Source organism: Gordionus sp. m RMFG-2023, chromosome 5 (genome assembly GCF_954871325.1).
Source record: "Gordionus sp. m RMFG-2023 chromosome 5, tfGorSpeb1-WG-v2, whole genome shotgun sequence".
Classification (NCBI taxonomy): Eukaryota; Metazoa; Nematomorpha; class Gordioida; order Chordodea; family Parachordodidae; genus Gordionus; species Gordionus sp. m RMFG-2023.
The window spans coordinates 17,568,944-17,592,004 of NC_088779.1; the positions used below are offsets into that span (position 1 = coordinate 17,568,944).

General features: G+C 25.4%; 1 protein-coding gene across 1 annotated transcript in view; it reads right to left on the reverse strand.

Moving 5' to 3' along the window:
* Nucleotides 1–9,451: 9,451 nt before the first annotated feature.
* Nucleotides 9,452–23,061, reverse strand: part of LOC135930003 (integrin beta-1-B-like) — a 44,654-nt gene continuing 31,044 nt past the window's right edge. Inside the window, exons 9-17 of the mRNA XM_065466761.1 lie at nucleotides 21,800–21,928; nucleotides 21,506–21,655; nucleotides 21,004–21,259; nucleotides 19,116–19,197; nucleotides 18,595–18,790; nucleotides 15,626–15,920; nucleotides 14,331–14,459; nucleotides 14,029–14,195; nucleotides 9,452–9,634 (exon numbers count right to left, since the gene is read on the reverse strand). Coding sequence (XP_065322833.1) covers nucleotides 9,566–9,634; nucleotides 14,029–14,195; nucleotides 14,331–14,459; nucleotides 15,626–15,920; nucleotides 18,595–18,790; nucleotides 19,116–19,197; nucleotides 21,004–21,259; nucleotides 21,506–21,655; nucleotides 21,800–21,928 — 1,473 coding nt within the window. The 3' untranslated portion in view covers nucleotides 9,452–9,565. The remainder of the gene's footprint in view (nucleotides 9,635–14,028; nucleotides 14,196–14,330; nucleotides 14,460–15,625; nucleotides 15,921–18,594; nucleotides 18,791–19,115; nucleotides 19,198–21,003; nucleotides 21,260–21,505; nucleotides 21,656–21,799; nucleotides 21,929–23,061) is intronic.

Below are 23,061 nucleotides of genomic sequence, written 5' to 3' on the forward strand. Positions count from 1 at the left end.
CGATCTATATAAATTTGGAAATTTATTCTGAAGGTATTTGTAATAATCATCAGATGATCTATCTTCTTTAGTTATATCCTTGCATATTTTCATGATTATCATAAGACTTTTTTCAATTTTATCATAGATTGGCGAGGCATTAAATCTTTTTTGTAAATAATATATCAAATTTTCATTATCATACTGATTCCAAGATATCCATGGATACATTATCGATTTTTTAAACTTTTGACTTCTTAATATTACCTTTATATTAAAAATTAGATTCAAAATCAGGTAATTTCTTTTTAAAAGAAATATACTATCCAATTAATTCATGCCACAATTTATGATAAAATATTTAAATTGCTACAAGACATATTAAAAGCTATAGACATTAATTTGCCTCATTACAACAAACAAACAGCATAATATATTCACGTTTCCTAATAAACATTTACAGTTTTTCTCATTTAATACGTTATTTTAATGGATGGGAATTCTTTAATATTTTCTTTCAATTTGTAACACTCTTCCCAGGTTAGTATGTTTTTAGCTTATAAACGAAATTAATACTACAATAAAGAGATAATAGTGTTTGTAAGCGGCCGATTTGAAATGGAACGTTTTCTATAAACGTTTTAGGTTTTTGGCAAATTAATTATATAAGCCTCGAGATTTGACAAATAGAGGTAACCTTTCTGCCATTTATGAGCAAATCTATAAGGTTTATATAATATTATTTTAACCAAAATCCTAATCAAGTCGTTTAAAAAATTTGATCCGAATCGGGCCTGTTTAACAACACTAGAGAAAATTACTTAATAAATTAAAAAGGTTAGTTGACAAGGAAAAAAATACTTTGACAATAGAGGGGAAAAAAATTACCTGACATGGGTAAATATTTATTATAATCATTTATAAAAAATAAAGTAATTTAATTAACTTGCATATAAGTTACAAAAGATTTGACTTGATTATCATCAGAATTTTTAAAACCACTATCGTATTCTATATATAATAAGTGAATTACTGTGGCTATTATCTATAATATGAGTTAAATGTTAACACGAAGGATCATTATACTTGACTAGGTTTATATAATTGTAAATTATAGGATTGTATTTTTAAATTAACTGTTACATTGATAAAATAAAGGGAACTATTCTTCATCAAACCTTTGTTAACACTCAAAATATTATAATAGGCGTGATCATTCTAAACAAAATTAAAAAAATTAATAGTCAATATGAAGAGTTATATAACAACTAAGATTTATAATGGTTTCTCAAAAATTTGGCCCATTTTACAAAACAAGAATTACCGGGGATGGTTTTACCTTGGGACAGGTATTTTATTATCATTAATTTTCAAACTAATAAAATGAGATTTGAAATTATAACCTAAAATATATTCAATAAAGGATATTAATATTTATTCAAAAATTTTTACATTTTTATTCATATTTTTTTATATAACTGTTTTTCAGACTAAAGATCAATTCTAAATAATAAAGAGGTCTATTTAAACATAAAAATATTGATTATATTCATTAAAATTTAATAGCCATTAATTAAATTATAAATACAGAGCAGATTTGGCGAGGTACTTATTAACCTTTGAGATATTTATTTTTATTAAAATATGAAGCTCGTTAATTTAACATTTGACAATTTATTTTTAAATGAAACAAATAAAAAATTGCGAAAAGCTAAAATGTTTTGGATTTTTTTAAATAATATTTTATTTTTTTAGATTAATATTAAATAATATTTTTTTAAATATTAATTTTTACCATAGAAGATTAAAGAATAAAATTATTTAGAAATTGCTTCAGCTATTTAGGTGTTCAAAATTTAAATCTAGCCTCTGTCAATTATATAAAAAAAAACTAAGTTTAATGTAATATTTTTTTATTACCTATAATGAGTACATCAATATTTTAACATTAAACATACAAGTCTTGAATGTAGGGGTAAAAAGTATCGATTGTTTTTAGACCTTCATAAAACGGTAAATATTTTGGCCTTTTTTGTATTTAGGTTTTTATCTAAATTTTCATCTAATCTTCCAACTTTCATGTAACGTTTTTTCACATCATTTTTTAATTAAAATTATAATAACTCAATACCTGGTATACTAATCTTTGGTTGTATCTACGACGTAGACCTAACTTAATTTTCGTAAGCTAAACATTTATGTTTAGTAATTAATAAAACACTAACTCTCAACATGACTGATAAAATATTACATGAAATCTTAATGAGTAAAGTAAATATTTTTAGACATTTCACTTAAGTTTTTATATTCTAATTTTAATAAATTTAAAAAATAATCCATTGAATAAAATGCGCCAACACTTTAGTTAAAGCGCTTACAGGTATATAAGATAAATAATTGGCTTCGTTATAATCTAAATTATTCGTTTGATAGTAAAATGTTTAAACATATTTTAAGCCAATAAATACTATATAAAAAATGTTTTGCAATTACCTTAATTAGGGGTAGTTTTGAATTGATATCTAATCGATAAAAATTAAGCTACATATAATATTGTAACGAACCGATAGTTTTAGTTTTCTTGAGTAATATAATAGACAATAATGTTGCAACCGAAATAGTTGAATATATTATGAACCTTTTTATAAAGATTTTTCTAATATCTTGAATTAAATTCAATAATTAATGAAGCATTTGATATGGCATCTACTAACCTTTTAAGGAAATATTTTTTATTAACAATTTCATTATAATCCTCAAATGAATATATTTTTAATATTTTTGTTTGATATGCGTAAGTTTAGTTTGTAAAAAAAGGTTATTAGCTTTTATGAATTTCGCATGTTTATGCTATATTTATTATTAATATCTTTAGGCTCATTTATTCCACTTTATTAGCTTATATATTTTAAAATAAATGTATTTTTAAATAATAGTTTCAAAATTTATTTTATTAATTCTAAATCTACTTTTCTCAACTTTAAAAAAAATTTCCATAGCCCCCTAATTTGATAGCTTTTATTTTTACCTGTAAATAATAATTTTGTTAAATTAAAATTTCAATAAAAAGATACCGATCTCATAAATAATCACCAGGAAAAGTTTCCATATTACGAAATATAATGTATAAAAGTTTCATCAATTTTTTATATATTTTTTTTCAAATCCTATCACTTAATTTAGCAATTGTCAACTTCCTAATTTGTTGCAATTAATCCATTAGATCAGTGGAAAAAAATAAATAAACCCTCCAATTACAACTCTCGTGATTTAAAATTCATAGCCGAAAATTTAAACGTTAACTTTAGGAATCAACCTTCGTGCATTCCAAATTTTTCTTTCTAGTGGCAAAATTTTATCAGTATGACAGAAATTTTTTCACATTTTTATTATACGAAATTATTTTTAATGAAAGCCGTTAACAATATGATTTGTATGATAACTGAATTATTTTTTGATATAAATTTGATTAAGAAAAAATTTTGAAAAAGGCAAGCTCCGGCTATAGCCTAACATGAGATGGGCCCGCATCTACTCTTTTCAAAAAAAAGAGCATTTGAGTTTATTTTTTGTAATTTTTTTATCTAAATTTTCTAAAAAAAACGTCTGAATCATAATTTTTAATTTTGGGTCAAATTTTTAATGAAATTTTATTTAAAACACATGACGCATTTTAGGGTTATTAAGATTTCAAAATGCGACGTTATTTTGAGCGGTATATATTTTTTTTCATCTTTGTCGAATATTTTTTTAAATAAAAAGTATTTTTATAATTGTTAATATTTTTATTTATAAATTTAAACTGGAATATAAATATGTCTTTTTTTTGTCATGAAATTGAATGTCTTAAATTATTTCTTTAAAAATAACCATCTTGACTTGACCTTTTAGTTTGGGCTGATATTTAAAACTTTTAAAATGGGCTTCATGTCAATTCAGCGAAACTTTCATCGCGAGATGTTATACTGAACATAATATCACGATAATTGCTTATCGTGGTGTTTTGAAACATTTATTTTTATGATCATATTAATTGAATAATTTAAAAAAAAATAGGTACAAGATTGATCAATGATAGAGTTTTTAATTTTCTTTTAACTTTAATATATTTAATGAACTATTTGGTTTATAAATTTTTTTAGCTATTCTGTCCTATTCTTTTTTTCGGAAACTCAGTTTTTATTAACATTAAGTTTATTAGTATCCTTACGGGTTAAATTGATAGATATTTGGGTGCGCCAATATTTAAAGTCTAATGAGTACTTAATATTTAGACTGTCGCTTCTTCTGAGAGTATATTATTTTATTTTTAATTTTTTTTAAGGGATTAGGTGTTTTTATGATTGGTTAATATTTTTTAGAAATTTTTTAAAGTATTTTTTTTTAAAAAATGTTATATAAGATAACTTTTGATTGACTGGGTAAATTAAATATAAATATTATCAGACTTACTACTTCTAGGCTTTGGCCCCCACCAATCTCATCTTCAACTCATGATAATGTCGAAAAATGTCCTTCTACTTATAAACTTTGCTCCCCACCATTCTCATCTTCAACCTATGATAATGTCGAAATTACATTATCACATCGTTCTCATCTACATGATCAACCAAATAACTATAATGTTACAATCAAATCTTCACAACCTTTACAATATTCTCATCATTATTCCCACTTAACCCATCAATTTAATAACTCTAATGTCTAAAATAAATCTATCCTACCACTTCGAAAGTTTGGCCTCCTCCAACAAGATTAAGTAATAAAGCCACTATTCTCCCTAGTTATGACATAACCTATCTCGACACAACTTATCCCGGTAATTATAAAACCACAGATCAGTCTTCGCATTATTCTTATGTATCTGATTTACAATCCTCATGTTTTTGGCGCTTACTTGATCAACATTCAAGTATATCGAAAGTCACATCTCAATCTCCACATTATTCCCGTTTACACGACCAACACTCTGCTACATCGAAAACTCGGTTGCAGCTCAAGAAATGTACAACAAAGATCATCATTGGCCCAAATCTCAAATGATTCATCGGTAATTTGGTTTCCACACACAAGTTCCCGAAATGTACAACAAACCAATGGTCCGAACATCATATGATGATGAGATTACTCAACCAACGAAAGCTAAATTAGTTGAAATAATTAACAAACTGAAAAACCACAAAGCAAGTGGTTAGGATTTATTACATTGTGAATACTTGAAGACTGACCCCATGTTATGCTCGGAAATTCTCCTCCCAATTTTATCTAGGGTATGGCTTGAAAGGTTCTGTCCGAACGATTGGATCACAGCTATTTTAATAAATTTCCCAAAAACTAAAAATCCTAAATTTCTTGATGATTGGAGGGGAATATCACTAAATTCGGTGGTGTATAAGATCTTTGCAAATGTTATTCTAAATAGATTAAGACCGTTAGTGGAAACTCTTTATGTGAATTCATTAAGTGCGTTTAGGAAATGTTATAAATTAAATTGAATCAATTGTGATTTTAGTTTTAAATTTAATCAATTGCTTTAAGTAATAAATTAAATTTAAGCAATCGTGATATGTTAAAGATCAGAAGATACATTTGGTTATCGGTATTATACTCAATCACAGGTAAATTTAACTAACTTATGTCCTTTATTGAAATAATTATATCTTAAAGTAACATTAGACGGTTGTATTTGAAAGAATTTAAACAGTTTCCTACATCTATTCTATATCTCCTTATAATAATTTCTATCTCCTGCTAAATCAAACTATTCACTTTAGTTCCACTCATAAATTAGTTTTCCTGGGTACAAGGTTTGTCGGTATCCTGAGAAAAAAACCGGCATAATTATATGAAGGATAGGCCTTCTTATAATTCACGTTCGCTCATTTTGGGCAGGTCTATGACCAACGTGCAAGATAAGATATATAAATTTTTAACATGTTCATAATCGACTAGAACATATAAATTATGTCCACTATAAGGTCAATCACTCGCTTTTCTCAATCCTATTGATAGATTTAATCACGAAATTTGGTAATCCTAATATATCCTTCCGTACCCCTAAAGTCGAAAGACTGTGGCGGGATCTAAAGGCAATATAAAAGACATGCGAATCAAAATATTCATGAAGAGAATATATTTTTTTTCGAAAATTAATATTATATTTTATTAATGATTGATTTTAATATAATATGAGTAAAACTGCGTGAATTTTAATTTTTTTCACAGCAGCAGAGTTGTTAAAGTAGCTCGCTATCTTTTTTGGTAGCTATAGCTAATAGCCGCTACATTTTTTAAAATTATTTAATTTTTTAGGGCGCTACTTTTTTTAAAAGTAGCTAAGTAGCGCGCTACTTCGCTACTTTTAAAAAATATAATGAATGTAAGTATAAACATGAAAATTTAAATATAATATCATAATTAATTATAATTTATTATTTAATTTGGAAATTTAAATATATTTTCAATTTTTAATTTATATTTTCAATCTGTGTTAATAATCTAAAATGGCATCGCCCATGGATATCCAAATTCTTGAAAGTGATTCAGACATGGAAGATTCAATGGAAGAAAATGTACTTAATAACTCTAATAACGATTTCCCATTCCCTATATTTAAAAAAAATTTTAAATAAATATTAAAACAAAATCTGGATTCAAATTCCTGTGCTTAAAATGTAAAAAAAATATATCATCAAATCAATCGAGTAGCTATAACCTGAAGAAACACCTAAAGGTAAATTGTTATTTTTACATTATAATATTATTTATTTTATTAGACTGTTCACGCCAATTGCTATAAGGAAATAGGGAAACATATAAAAAATTTTGGTATAGGAGAATCTTCATTCAAAAAGACAAATACTATCCAAACCAAATTAACTGATAATAAACATGCCAATATTTCACAAAAATAGGCTGATAAAGTAATTGTTGATTTTATTATTGACACAGTTCAGCCATTGTCCTTGGTTGATAATCCATCATTTACTATGATGATTAAAACTTTATCCCCTGGCACAACAGTTTTATGTCGCCAGACACTTATGGATAAAATAGACGACAGAGTTATCAGATATATCTTATGTATGTACCACGGCAGATAGTTGGACACATAACAGAAGGTAAAAACTTATTTATATTTATAAATTGATCTGATTAAATATTTTTAGAGCTTCCTTGCCCTCAAGTGCTAGTGTCGAGAGAATATTTAGTAAAGCAAAGCTTATACTTTCTGATCGTCGCTCTAGACTTGGGGATGATAATATTGAAATGATATTATTATTAAAATGCAACAAATTAAAATAAATATTTATTTATATTGCTTATTTTTTTATAATCTAAACTAACTATATTTTTATATTTATAAATGTTGATTTTTATATATTATTTATTATACATTTACATTATAAAAATAAAAAAAATTTGTTTCTAAAAATTTTTTTATAAAAAGTAGCTTAAAAGTAGCTAATCGCGCGCTACTTTTTTTGACAAATAGCGAAAGCGGTAGCGCGCTACTTTTTTTGGCAAATAGCTATAGCGGTAGCGCGCTACTTTTAAAAATAGCGTTTAACAACTCTGCACAGCAGTACATTTTAAGCTATTACATCTAATAATTTAATTTACCTTTATCCTAGAGCCCACCTAGATGCCTACCCTTCAAAAAATTTGTAGGCCAAATGTACTTACCCTATTCTCTACCCATGTAGACTCTGTATGTTTGGCTACTAAGAGTAGTGTTAAGCTCTATATTGAGTTGACTCAATATATTAGCCAGAAAAATAGGCCTAAGACTCGAATTTTGGGTAATTAATGCCCAAACCTGTGTACCAGCTATGGATAAAATCGTAAGGCATGCATCATTTTTTTCTGGATAAGATATTAAATTAGCTGTTTTAAAAATTGGCTTAAAATTTAAAAATAATTTTGACCAAAATATAAGCATAAATTCAATGATATATATAATTTTAAAGCAATTGACAATAAATTTAATAGTTCCAATTTTTTTGCAGGTTTAAATAGAGGTTTTGTAATACTTCTAAAAAATTGACCCGATCCCGTTTTTTTAAATTAAGAAAATAAATTGTGAAACTTTGAATAAAAATCATATACTTTAATTAAAAAAATCGATTTAAATGAATATAATACAATTATATATACTAAATATGATCAAAATATTTTATATAGTGAAACACAAGGTTTTAATTATATCATTATCTCTAATAAATGAATGTTTTATTATAATTTTATCCTAAATTAAATTTATAACTATTAAATTTATTTTAGATTGTTTAATATTTCTCAAAAAATAATTTTGTTAAATAGATCAGATGTAATTTAGAATATTATCAAGATAGATAAGAAATTAGTGTCAAGGTATAAAATTAGCCACATTCCATTATCACTTCGTACCCAAGGTTTTAAAATTTAAAAAATATTTCGAGTTTAGAAATGTGTCGGCAATTATTATAATAATGTTGAGAATGGTTAACTAAAAAACAAATATAAACATTTTAAAATATTAGATATCTATTTGATTTTTAAGATATTTTCCATATTATTTTAAAACCAACCTCTAATAGAAAGAGGGAAGATGAGAAGAGGTGGGGTTCTAAAGATGTTTGATTTTGGGGGCACCAAACAATTGCTAGAAAACACTTAATTAATTTTTTTTTAAATTAAAGTTTTTAATGTGAAAGAATAAATATTACCTTGGAATTATGCAATATGACGGTAAATAATATTAGCTAAAATTAAAAATAATAAAACCATAAATTTATTGGTCAAAAAATGAAATTATAAAATTATAATTTTATACTATATTTAATTGACAGTTGCGGCTTATTATTTGACAAAATATTACATTAGCTCGACTTATCAATATATATTTTTTAAACAATTTCCTGACCGGGTCTCTTGAAGCATTAAATTTTTAATTGCATGGTAATATTATAGTAAAAAAATGATATATATATCTAAACATATACTTCTCTAAGTAAAAATTAGTATTTGATTAAAATCGATAAAAAAAATATCTTTGCCAATGATTTCGTTCACAATGATATAAGATAGATTTCTATTGAAAACGATTTACTTATCAATGATCGGGGCGGGCTTGGGACTGAAAAATGAATAAATTTTCGGTAAGGTTATTTTTATTTATTGAAGAATATAATTTTTTTTAAAGCTTATAATTAATCAATGAAGTTGTAATTAATTTTGACTCTTCACAATTGGCATACTTATATTGTTATTTAAGAAGCAATAGAGTACTTTAGAAATTATGTTTTTATTATTATTTTAATTCTAATAAAACTCAATATGTGATATAATATTCGTTACAGCACAACTTAAAAACGTTTATTTTATAAAGATTCTAGTTTAAACTTAAATGAAGTAAAATTTAAAAAAATATATTTTAAATTGTTTATTGAATAAATATTCTAATTCTTAATAGTTTTCCAATTAAAATGTTTAGATTCGTCGATATTAATAAATATGGAAGCCTATTTTTATTGTTATATAAAATAAAAAATATATCAAAAATAAACTATCACGATTATAAAATAATGCATAAAATAATTGCGTTTCATCGATTTTTTCGAAAAGTGGGATTTTTATAAGTTGAAGTAGCTTGTCTAAATATTGGATTTTCTCCCTAAATTTCAAATTTAAATAAATAAAAGATAATTAATTTAAATGATAGATAATAAAGGGCAAGAAATTATTTAAAACAAGATGGTCTGATTTCTGATAATATAATATAAGTCATGCGATATAAACATGCAAAAATAATCTAACCGAATTATAAATAAATCCTAAATATCTATATTTTGCCGCATTATGATATTTAAAAAAAAATTCAGACGTTATCGGTAAATAAATAAACCATTTTTGCAGAGATGCACCGATTAGAGGTCAACCATGTGCCAACCTAGATGAGTGGGCTAACATTTTTTAAGAATGGACGGGCGAGCAAAAAAAAACACAATTGGCGGGCTGGCTAAAATATTCCACTTTTATTTGTTATTTAAAATCATTTAAGTAAACAATAAAAAAAATATATACTCCATAATATTTCAACATTTTTAATATCAAAGTTTCGACTGAAGTTGTCGTCGAAAGAAATAAAGAAGTAAAAAAAATATATCGAAAGCATGTTGGATTTGATTTGCATGGAAGTATATAACTTCGACGATTTTACCAGTTTCCACAAAAAGAAAGATAATTCAAATCTGTATTAAATTATAACTGCAATGTTTGAAATAGATAGCATCCACGTTAAAATTAACTCACAACAGATGGATTTAATGTTGAGTTTCTGGTCTTTTTGCTTTAATTGTTATAGAGGAGAGCATCATATTAAAATCTTAAAGTAATAAGTTTTATTTTATATTAATAAGATTTTAAGTTAATTAGATTAGTTTACAATTTTATGAAACAATTTAAATTTTAAATGATTTTTTTCTTATTATTAACGGTTTCAGTTTTTATATAAAGATCTAGCTTGAGAAAGAGTTCAAACCGATATCCTACTTTGGTGGAAATGACAATAAAAAGATTTACCAAAGCTATCAAGATTCGCAAAAAATATATTGGCAATTCCAACTAATGCTCTGAACGAGGATTTAGCATACTGGAAGGTTTTTAGAGTAATTACGAACTTGTTTGAATCCAGAAATTGTAGATTCATTATTATTTTTGCATTAATTACAAATACTATCAATAAATATTAATTACACATTTTTTCATAAATATTTTATTTGATAAAATAACTTATCCGTAATTTAAATTCATTATTTTTATAAAAATTGGGGTGAAGCACAGAAACTGAATCATTTTTTTCATCAGATGATTAAAAAAAATGAAAGAATAGGCATATTTAATTTTATATGGGCCGGCGTGGGTTAAATTTTTTTTATAAATAATGGGCGGGCGGGCAAAAATTATAGACTAATGGGCGGGCGGGTATATATTTTTAAAAACCATGGGCAAATTTTTTAAATATTGGGCCGGTGAGCTATGGGCTAAAAACCTGCCCATTGCAAAGCTTTAGAACCGATATCACTTTTTCATAATTAATAGGCAAATTAAAACCTCTACCAAATCCCAATTTTAAAATTTATAATTCCAAGAACCATATTTTTATTAAATTTTCAGTAAAAAAATGTTTAATAAAAATAAAATTTGTTCGGATTTCTTTATGACTAATAATACAATCCACTAGTGATAGAGGTCATTCTTAAGAATAACACTCTTTCGTAAATTTCTTATAAAGATTGATGACGTCATAGGAGAAAAGATTTTAGAAACCAACATCTTTGACGAAGTTAAGGGATATTTAATTAAACTGAAAATGCATAGGTAAAATCTAAATTATGCAGGTGAAAGTTATTGTTATTATAATAAAATATATATAATTTAATAATTATATTTTATTAATTTATTAGAGACCTAAATTTTAGTAATTATATTAAAAATAATTAGAAGATAATTATCTGCATATTATATAAATTTTGGGTCAATTTTGAAAAATAAGACATTTTATGGTAATTATAATGTATATTTTTATATCAAAATCTTAAAATTTAGAAAAATTAATTATAGTAAAGAACTTATTTTTACTGGTGAATTAATTTATAATGAACTCATTTCACTGGTAAGGCAATTAAAATTATGGAGAAAAAAAATATGTTTATTGAAAAATCAATTAAAATACTGGGAAAAATAATATATTTACTGGTAAATGTATTAAAAAATACTGAAAAATGATAAAATTTCTAAAAATTTTTCTCATTAACATATTATTATTTATTCTGGTAAAATGAATAAAATACTGGTAATTTTGGTATTGTACTGAAAAAATATTTTAAAAAATATTGAAGAAATTAATTAATATATAAAATAATCAAAACAAAAAAATATTATTATATTATGAAGTGATTGAAAAAAAATATTTGAAAATTACATGAGTAAAGATATTTTCCTCCCTAACTTTAAAAATGATTTCAAAAAATTTAGAGAAAAGCAAAAAAAATTATATAATCTTTTTAAGGTCTTTAACTATTTTGATTATCAATTTAAGCCAAAAAACTTGTAATGTATTCTTCATAATAGTTAATTTCGCAACTAACAGTATTTTTTCTTAATAGTGTAGAATTAATTTTATTGATCAAATTTTTTTATCAATTCAATTACTCAATTTAGGCCATTTAATTTTTTTATGGGGATTAATTATCATTTACGGTCATTGATTTCCACCGGTTAAAATAAAAATATTAGTGCATCTCTAATTTTATGAAACTTTTTTTTTCTAAGCAGAATCATTGCTTATTATCGTAATATACATACATATATATTAAGTTTGAGTTATAAAATTTAATATCCCATTTTGCTAATGTAAGATGTTTTTGAAATTTGGCAAATTCCCGCCTATCGTGAATCATTGTCAAATGTTCCCATATCAAAAGAAATATCAACCCAAATAAAATTATACCAGCTATTATGGGGTAATACAATAGCTAATATTTTAGGGGGAGGCGGGCAAGCTTTTTAGAAATCAATATAGCCAATTATCAATTATAAAATAATGGAGATAATTAATAAACATTCTATAGAGGATAGGGATAAAATTGACATATAAGGGCATGATAACTTTATTATTACAACGGCAAAATATCGATAAATAAAATATAATTGGATCATGCAAAAATTAGAAAAAAGGTCTATTTAAATCATATGAATTTGTTATATATTTTTTTAATGGTTTAGATTTTATATGATCAAAGTTTTAAACGTGAGAATTTATTAATACAATTCTTATGCCCTTATTTATGTGATATCTTTATTGATATTAAAAAAGAATACCTTCGACAAATACAAGAAAATTATAAAATAAAAATGAATTTTAATTGCATGATTGCAATCTATAAGAATAACAAGATTTTTAAATGCATCAAAAAAAATTATCGAACATATCAGATTGTGTTGGCACATCTGGTATTATTTATTAAATACCAAATCGAAAAGTTTAGTAAAATAATATTGGACTTCCATTAAATTAATGTCTCGAATCTTAGGTAGTGAAAATCCTAAGAGAATTTTATGATAATACATGATTAATTTCAATTAACTCTTTAGATTAACAGCTTTTATAGAAAAAATGTTTTTCACTTTGCTTAGTCCAATCTAATTTTAAAATAGGCTTGGATTAGGAAAAATCTTAAAATTAGTTTCTTCTAACATATTTTAATGATAAACCCTATTATCTTGATATTGTTGAAATTTAAATTTAAAAGAAATATTGGTAATATATCTAAATCTTGTCTGTTAGTGTTGCAACTATATGATAGAATAAATTGATAAAAATTTTAATATTATAATTTAAGCCTAGGAAGGTCACTAAATAATTTTCACTTATTAAGTTGCTATATTAAGTTTAAATAATATTTCAAAATATGTTTGTAGTGAAATGTCGAGGATTGATAAGTGACAAGATAACATTTGTTAAGTTGAAATAAAAAAAATTTCATCGATTTGAAAAAAATTATTTGATTTAAATCATTGATTCTTATTTCCAAACTCTCATTAGAAAATATAGAACTTATGTGGTAGAATACTAAACAGAAAAATTTTGACTTTTAAATTATTTTTCATCAGAATATTCTTTATTAACAAGTTATAATTTAGTATGCGGATATGAAATTTAAAATAATTATTAGTATTTATGATTAAATGATTTGTAAAAGAGTTTTAGAAAATGAAATTTTAATATGTGTTTGTTTCTTTTATAATTTTTTTGATGAAAACGTTTTTATTATGATTGTATTGTATTCTTTTATTCCAATTTAATACCATGGTGATCAAATTAAAACTCTTTTTATTTATAAAAGTAGCCAAAAATATATTGAGAGTAGAAATTTTTTCAACCCCGTTTTGGAAAGATTTAAATTATATATATTAGTAGACTGCATGCAAAGAAAAATATTTTGAAGATTTTTTAAAAAAGTCGTTTTGATGCTAAACAAATCAACAATGGTGTTAAAATTTTACTGAATCCCATTTAGCATTTTCTTTATCCTTTTCAAACTTAGCAAACTCTCTAGTGTCGTGTAAATAAGTTATCAATTTCCAAATCAATAGAACGATTAAACCAATCATAATAATCCCAATGACGATCGGCAATATTATGGGCAAAAGGGCTGGAATGGGTGGACAAGCTAGTAGTAAATTTTTTAGTAATAATTATTAAAAAATGTAACTGTACTTAAAAGTTATAAATTAATAAGCAATTTAGAAAGGAAATATCGCATATATTTTTTTGTTTCATATTATATATAAGTAATATTTATTACCTTTGTTTTTTTGTACTTTTATGACTAAATTTCGATCTAAATCGTAATGATAATTAAAATAAAACGTGCAATCGTCATCGTCCTTAAATTGACACAACGTTGGATTTTCTTTATTGCCTCCTATTGAACCTTCAAAATTTATAAACATCTAGTTTAAGAAATTTGACAAATAATCTTATTATCTTCCAATAAATTGTGTGTAGCCTATTCAGACCGAAATCAAAGGGGACTGAGAAGAGCATGATAAGGGAATTATTAAAAATGATCTAAAATGCTTAAAATTTCTTAACCAAATCAAAATATTATATAAAAAATTAAAAAACCATTTTCTATTTATTTATTCCAATTAATTTAATAAATATGTAAATTCTAAAGAAGGAATGCAATTAAAAATGTAATTCTACAAAAATAAAGTGACTAAAAAATATATATTATCTTATTCAGGTGTGGAAACGTCTGCCCCCGTTGTTAGGTTCTTGTTGTAATATTCAAATAAGAAAAATGAATAAAAAAGATTTATTATTCAGATTAAATAAAGTTCAAGATTTTAAGTTTGTTGTTTAAACACTATGTAAATGAATAGTATAGAAAAGTATATATAATCGGGAATATTTTACTTGTAGGATGATTATAATTAATATTTTGCGAACTTAAATTTTAATTTATATTAATTTTAATTTTTTTTTATTTTGTTTATGTTTAATAAAGATTTAGTAACATAATTTAGTTCTAACTTTTTTTTATTTGACAACGGTTCTAATCTCCCAATCCTAAATTCTACTAGCGACAGTTCTCATTAATGTAAATTCTTAAAATAGACTTTAAAATTATTCGTATAGTAGGGTGTAAATAATAATTGGTTATATACTCTAAAGAAATTAAATTTTCATAAATGAAATATCATAACAATGACTATTTTAAAATTTAATTTAAATGGAATAAATCAATTTTTTTGATTTATATTTTATAAAACATAATTTTTATCAATTAACGTATAAGATATCAAAAAAATATTTAAACAAGTATCAGATCCTGCGGTAACAATAATAAAATAATTTCAAATCGATTGTAAGCCAAATATACAAACTATTCTAAATCGATTCTAAGCCAAATATACAAACTATTCTAAATAGCAACCATCAAATAAGAAAAATTAATCTGTCAGTTAATAATCTTTAATATATAACTATAATTAAATTTCGAAAATAAATTTAAAAATGATTCTTAATACATTTTAATATAAATGGATCCCTTATATTTATTTTATCGGTTCAGTAAAAAATATATAAAAAAACCTATCAAATCGTCCACTACGATTGGTGACAAATGTGAACATTTTTGATCGCAAGCAGTAGAGCCTTGATCAGGAAGGTTCGAGCCCAAGTTATTGGAGTCAAACAGGGGTCCACTCTTAAAAACAAGGCATTGAACACAAGCTCTGTTTTCGCTGCAGAGCCCGGGGCAGGTTGGACACTCTTCGCAAGTGGGACCACGGTAACGGTTCTCGTGATCGGAGGAAGAAGAAGCGGAAGGTGATGCATCGCATATGCACACACCACAATCACATACGCCTACGCCGTTGCAGAGTTTCTGGATAAAAAATGGAGAAATTATTTTAGATTTGGTACAACAAAATTAAAATGATCTATTTATAGCAAAAATGTGAGGAAAGGGAAATACTTATGGCAATGCTCTGGGAAATAAAGGGAGAAAATGAGAGGTCTCTTATGCACATTTTAATAAAAAAAAACCAAGAGAAGAGTTTAAAATTTATATTCCAAATAATTCAAACGAGAGAATAAACTAATTGATATCTTATATAATTGAAAATTAAATTTATGGTTTTAATAATAGAAATTAATTTTTATAGATGTGTAACCTGTTTTAATTTAGTAGAGCGCTCTATTCAATTTTTTAGGCCTAAAAAATTTTAAACTCGGCCCGAAATTTTATTTATTTTTAAGCCAGAACCAGAAATTTTTAATTTAAAAATATAAATTAAACGACTTTATAAAGTTAAAATAAAAATGGTCGTTTTATAATAATCTGAAGTGTTGGGGCTTCAGTGATGGGTAGAATGGTTGATGGCATGTCTCGATGATTTTTGGTATGCGTCATCTTCAGGGTTGTGCATTTGACTGGTCAAATACGTTTCGGTAAATTGACCGATATTTGACCGGTCAAATATGGTCAAATTAAAATATATGTTTTTTTAAGTTAATATTAACTTTTATTTGAGTAAAATGAATCTATAATATTCATTTTTTAAATTCATTGTCATTCATTAACTAAGAGTCTTGTTCTGATTCATATTCAATACATTTTCTATAATATTTTTTAATCAATTTTCCAGATGTCTTAGATCTTCAATCGATTTCTATTTTCATAAGAATATTAACCCAAATCGACCTATTTCTTTCTAAAGAAGAAGTAGAACTAGGAATTGTTAGTCTCTGGGCAGGGTAGACAATCTATTAACTTGAGGTCGGAATTGATTATTTCTGGAAATTACTAATTTCCACATAATTTGCTATATTAAACATGCTGTTTTTGCTTCTGAAATTAATTATATCACTTAAAATATTTTGGTCATCACTAACTTGTAAAATAGCTAATTCTTGAATTATATCACATACTTCATTAATTTCACTGCTAGTGAGTTCTCCTCTTGATATTGTGGACCCAAATAAGCAAACATTGTGATCACATGTATTTACATCATTTTTCCCTTTTTTAAACATATTTTTATTTCATTTTTCCTTTAAATTTTTTAGAGTATTGGACCGTATTTGACAGGTCAAATACTCCTCCGGTCAATTGACTGAATTTGACCGACTTGCCAACCCTGGTCATTTTAGATTAATAAAAGCAACTACAGCATATATTTTAAATTTTATTTAAAAAAAGAAAATAATTAAGTTATAATTTAAAACAAATTTTAAAACCAAAAAAAAATATTGTCTCTCTAAAATAAAAATTTACGCGCAATTATAAAATAAAATAAAATTGGCGCAACGTTTTTGCAAAACGGAGTTGTGTTAGTTTTTCTTACATAATTAGGGATAAAACCTACCCCTCTATACTTCTCGGAACTCTAATTATACTACTGGATGCAGGGCGATCTCCCGGACCTAAATATCGAACTTATATTTTCCGAATACCCTTTTAAAGACTAAAGTAAGCAAAACCCCTAAGTAAAAAGAAAACACAAAAACCATATGTTGACCTTAAAAGTATTTAAATCAAAACAAAAGAAAACTTTTAATTTTTATGTATTTAAGATAAGACAAAAGAAGGTCAAAAGAAAAACTTTATTTAATTTTTAGGTATTGAAGACAACCATGGAGGGATAAGAGCAAACTATTTTTAATGGAAGTTTTTAACATAATCAGATTTAAATTCTAATTATTATCTTATCTTAATAAAATAAATGACACTTTCTATCTTAAGCCTAATCGAAATTTTCCTTTAAAATTTTAAGAACGAACCTGGTCCGATTTTTGCTTAAACTTAAGCCTTAACCTGTATTTTTTAAATTTTTCAGATCCTAGTCTTGTCCAATTAGCGATGTTCCGATTTAGGATTCCGGCATTTAATGCTTTATTAATTTTGGCAGCATTTTTGTTCCCAAATCTTATTTATATGAGCACATGTGTTTTGGGCTATGAGAGAAGATGTGAGGAATAAAATCGATTTTTATGAAATTATGTTAAGTAATCGTTTGTTGTTAAACAAAAAAATCGAATCCTAATGTATAACAGTAAAAATAATATTATGATTGCTCTAATAAACTCTGGTTAATGATATCATAATTTAAATGAGCAAAAAAAATGTATTAAAAAAAATCAATTATTTTTACTATATTTTTTACCATTTTTAGTTAATATATTATATATATTAAAATCTACAAATAACTCTTCTAGTTATTTAAAAAAATTTTATGTATTGTTTATAATGAAATGTACTCATATTATTGGGAGAGGGTGGGGAGGGGAGGTAATTTTTTAACATTATAATAATATCTACATAACATAATTTTATTTTTATTCTACTCAATATCATAATATACTAGCAAAAAAATATCAAACAATCATTTTTAATTTTTATGGTATAAGTACGCCTGTGATTATAACGATAGCCTATCCATTATAGGTTCAAAATTTGTGCTCATTAGGTAAGAGTACATATTTTGCAGAGATTAATTTTACATTTTCTATTATAATATTAGGAAACTTTAAAACCCTATAATTTTTAAGAAATATACCCCGTTGCTGGAAATGCAGGAAGCGTTAGTTGAAGGACATTGGCAAGCTTCTCCGACCCAACCTGGAGCACACGCACAAGATCCACACTCACAAGTTCCGCGACCTCGACCTCCGCATATTTTTCCTTCGTAACGGTCGCAAGAAAAATTATCGCATTCACAAAATTCGCCACTGACTATTTCATTAGGGTTATCTCTTCATGAAAAAAAATATATAGCGACACATAAATATTGCAATAATCTGGGTTTAGGTCATTTTTTTATATTTATAGTTATATCGTCGCTAGATTATTGGAGTGGTCTAATTAATATTTGTAAAAAATTTTAACCTTATAAATGGATAAATGCTCTTTATAAACCTAATAATAGGAGCTTTCTATAAAAATTTATAAAAATAAAGATTAGATAGTTTCTGAGATATGAAGATTTAAAATTATTTCTACATTTATTTTAGTTTTCACTGAATTTCTGGTAAACTTTATAAACGATTATTATAAAGTTTTTAAATTTTTTTTAGAAACCTGGGCCAACATTCGCATACACCACAAACGCAATCCCCACGACCTGAACAAACGGGGCCTTTATCACTATCGCCTTCTTCGTCTATAAAATAAATATATCATAATATATAATTCTTTTCTTTTAATATAAAAGTATTTTATATACATAATAATATGAAATATAGTTGTAAAAACAACCGTTAATAAGTAAAATATAATGCAAGTTCTTAACCTAGGGAGGCACAGGGATCCAAACAGAACCTTTAAACTGGTTATTAGCCGTTATTATTTACAAAACCTAAAGCGAACCGTTAAAAATTTTATCACCCAAACTTGAACCTCTAAAAAGTATAAGAACCATTTTGAATCTTTTGATATACCAACTCTTTTAAAGTAAATTAAGAATCTATTTTGATTGTTGTTTCAGTAGTATTTTCAGATATTTTTGTATATTACTATTTGACTATGCTAACCACCGGTTAGAGTATGGAAGTGTTCTCAGTTATAGAATTATAGATATAATTTGACATAAGAAAATGTTTAAATTTAATTCCATATGGCTCAATGTTATTTTTTGGGGGAATAGAGATAAATTTTAAAAGATGTAGTATAATTTACATATTTTTAATAAGGTGCGATCTGCAAACAATATAAGTATTTAAATTAATATTTCAAAAATTATCTAGGTGCTGGCTTCTCTTCTAGACCCAAGATTTTAAAATAAAATTGCATATCATCGTAATTTATTATTAAATATATTAAACGTATAAAATATGTTATATTAGTAAATATAGAGATTGAAAACAATGAGGAAATATCAAATACAGTTGTGACATGGTTAGCAAATGAACATTCTACAAGCACATTAAAAAAAATGCCATGAAAAACGCCATTCGCAGGATATGAATGTTCTAAATTTTTAGAAAGAAAGAGGATCGACTCCGAATCTTTCCATGCTGGACAAAAAAATTCTTTATATTCCAGCAACTATCACAGCTAGTAAAAAGGGTTTCTCTACCGCTGGGTTGATGTTGAATTCAAGGAGACAATATGTCCAGCAAATTTAAATGAAATTGTTGTTATATATGAACTATAAAATTACAAAATAAAGCTTGAATTTATAATGTTTTCTTTTCAATAAAAATTTTAAAATATGCCGATATATCTTAAATGTATATTTTAATTTGATATTGCTGTTCTTAAATAAATAATTTTATAAATATATTATAAAAAATTTATGTTGGTGCGCCGATTTATAAAAAGATGCGTCACCGACTGCCGACAGTTTCGTCGGCGCACAAGTCTAGTTAAAACATAATCTTGCTAATAGTTTTTTATGTCATTATTTTAAAATCAGTGAGCGTTATCTATAGCAGTCCTTATTTTAATTATATATAAAATAATGTTTTTATCTTTATCAATTTCTTTTGTTTCATGTTTTTTATAGTCATATAGGCACTAATAAAGCTCAAAAAATTGGCATAGATTTTAGAATTAGTATTTCCAATTGTTCAATAATCCAGGGTACGCTACTAAGCTGGTTATTATTTTAACCTAAATTTAATTTATATCCAAATTTATTGATATAAGGTTAGGTAAAATTATAGATGTAAATATGCTGGCCACTTTTTTGATATTCTGAAAAACTGAATAAGTAATTAAACATTATGCCAATCTCCTCATCTATCTATTATATAAAAGATTTTACTTTGAACTTAAAATTTGTGAGTTTATATTGTATATTTATTTTAGCTGGGCCTATAGAAAACTTTAAGGCTGACTAGGTCCAGACAATAAATAAAAAACTTTTGTTAGAACATCCTTACAAAATCAGGTTCGATGCAATACTTATTACAAATTGACATCTTCATTAAAAATAAATATTATTATAACTACTGTATAAATAAACCAGGAAAACGTTGATCGAAAGGATCGGGATTAGGGGACGTGGTGTTAGAGTAATGATGGAATAATGAATTGCGTGGGTCAGACTTTCGCCGAAGGCAGAGTGGGGAAGGAGCCAAGCTCGGAGCGATCCCACCCTCTGACATCAGATGGGCAGAGGAGTCACATTCACAATTTCGACCGAATCTGTTTTCATGGCATCTGCAAGCGCCACATTCAAAGGTCCCATGACCCTCAGAACATTTAGGACTGTCGTATTCCTGCGTTTAAATATAAAAAAAAGAAACGAGAAATTAAGTTTGGACATATAAATATTCAAGACGATAATTTTGTCAGAAAAAAAAAGAAAACCAGTTTTTGTGTATTTTTAGTTCATTTTTATTTTGCAATATGAAATCATCAATGTGAATAAAATAAATTATTAAATAATAGGATTTAACTATAAGTTTTATGAGTAAAATTTTTGTAACATTAAATCCTTATATATTTGAATAATATATTTAAACGGCTTGTGGAGGAGCAGCACAGTCACATTCGCAAATGCTTTCTAGTTTAATGTTTAACTCTTCACCTATGCCTATGGGATTGATTCTCAAATCGAATATATTTTGGCCTTTTAAGCACGATTCTAATGTAACAGTCACATCAAATGTAACCTGGATTGATTGTCATATATGTTTTTGTATAAATAAAATGCTTCTATAAATTTAATAAACAATATAATCATAAATTTAAGTACTAATTTTTAAATATTCAAAAAATAAAATTTAAATTTTTTAGATGGACTAGCAAAAAATTACCGTATCCCCAACTTTTAGCCCTTCACATAATTTCGTTTTTTTTGATTTCGTGCCAAGACAGGAAGATTCATAAGAAACTGTTATATTAGGCAAAGCATTATCTTTCAATTCAACTTTTGATGTTATTTTCTGATTTAATGAAATTTTAAAAAAATATTTATTTTTCACTGTTACATATTTGAATAGATGAAATTAAAAAAATTTACTTTAAAGTAAAATAACAAGCTATCAAGGTCATTACCAATTAAATAAATAGAATCGTCATGTGTATAATAACTTATCTTATAAATTATAATAATTTGCCTTAACATTATAATAATTTGCCTTATAACATTTTAATAATTTACCTTATAAAAATTATAATATAAAGTAATATATAATTCAATAACCCTAAATTATATTTTAGCTCTTTCTTTTAAATTGTAATATAAATCTTATAAGTGTCTTCGAAGATAATGAAAGACGATACCATGTTCATGTCATATATTATAACATACTCTTTTTGATAATTGCATACTTAAATAGCTATAGGTATAAATAGTGAAAAAAGATTTGCAATATCTTAAGCAATCCGCAGTCAACAGAAAGCTAAGCCATCCCTTAAGCAAGATATATAATAACGAGATGGAACTCTGTATGTCATGATACTTAAAATCATATTATGAAAATACAAGTTTACCAGCATAGTAAACAAGAATTTAGCATATTGGCAGTGATAGATATAAGCATCATACACAAGTTACAGGACCGATTCTAGCTTTACCTATCGGAAAATTTTGGTGGGGTAGTTAAGAATTTTTTTAAAAATCATAGAACGAATATTTAAGTTATTTGAACAGACAATTGAAATATAAAAAGATTTTATTTGAAAAATGCTGCTGCAAAAAGCAAAGATCATTGTTTGCCATTTAATGTTGTATTTAATTTGGATGATTATGTGTATTTTAAAATCTCTAAACTGATTCATAAGAATGAGATATTAGATTAGTGATATAATGTTATTTTAAGTGGGTTTTAACTGATTAATATAAATTTAAAGCTTAATTAATTATAAGAACATTACAGCTGTTGGATAGCTGCTAAACGGTTTTTAACTGATTAATATAAATTTAAAGCTTAATTTGATTGAAAAAAATTCCAATTTGTTAATTAGCTTATACAAAATAAGTGGAAAGATTTTTTGGTCTTGGGATCCTCTGTCTCTATGTTTCTGCAATAATCATGTTTCAAGACCCCCCTTTTCAGGAACTTATTTCCAGTTA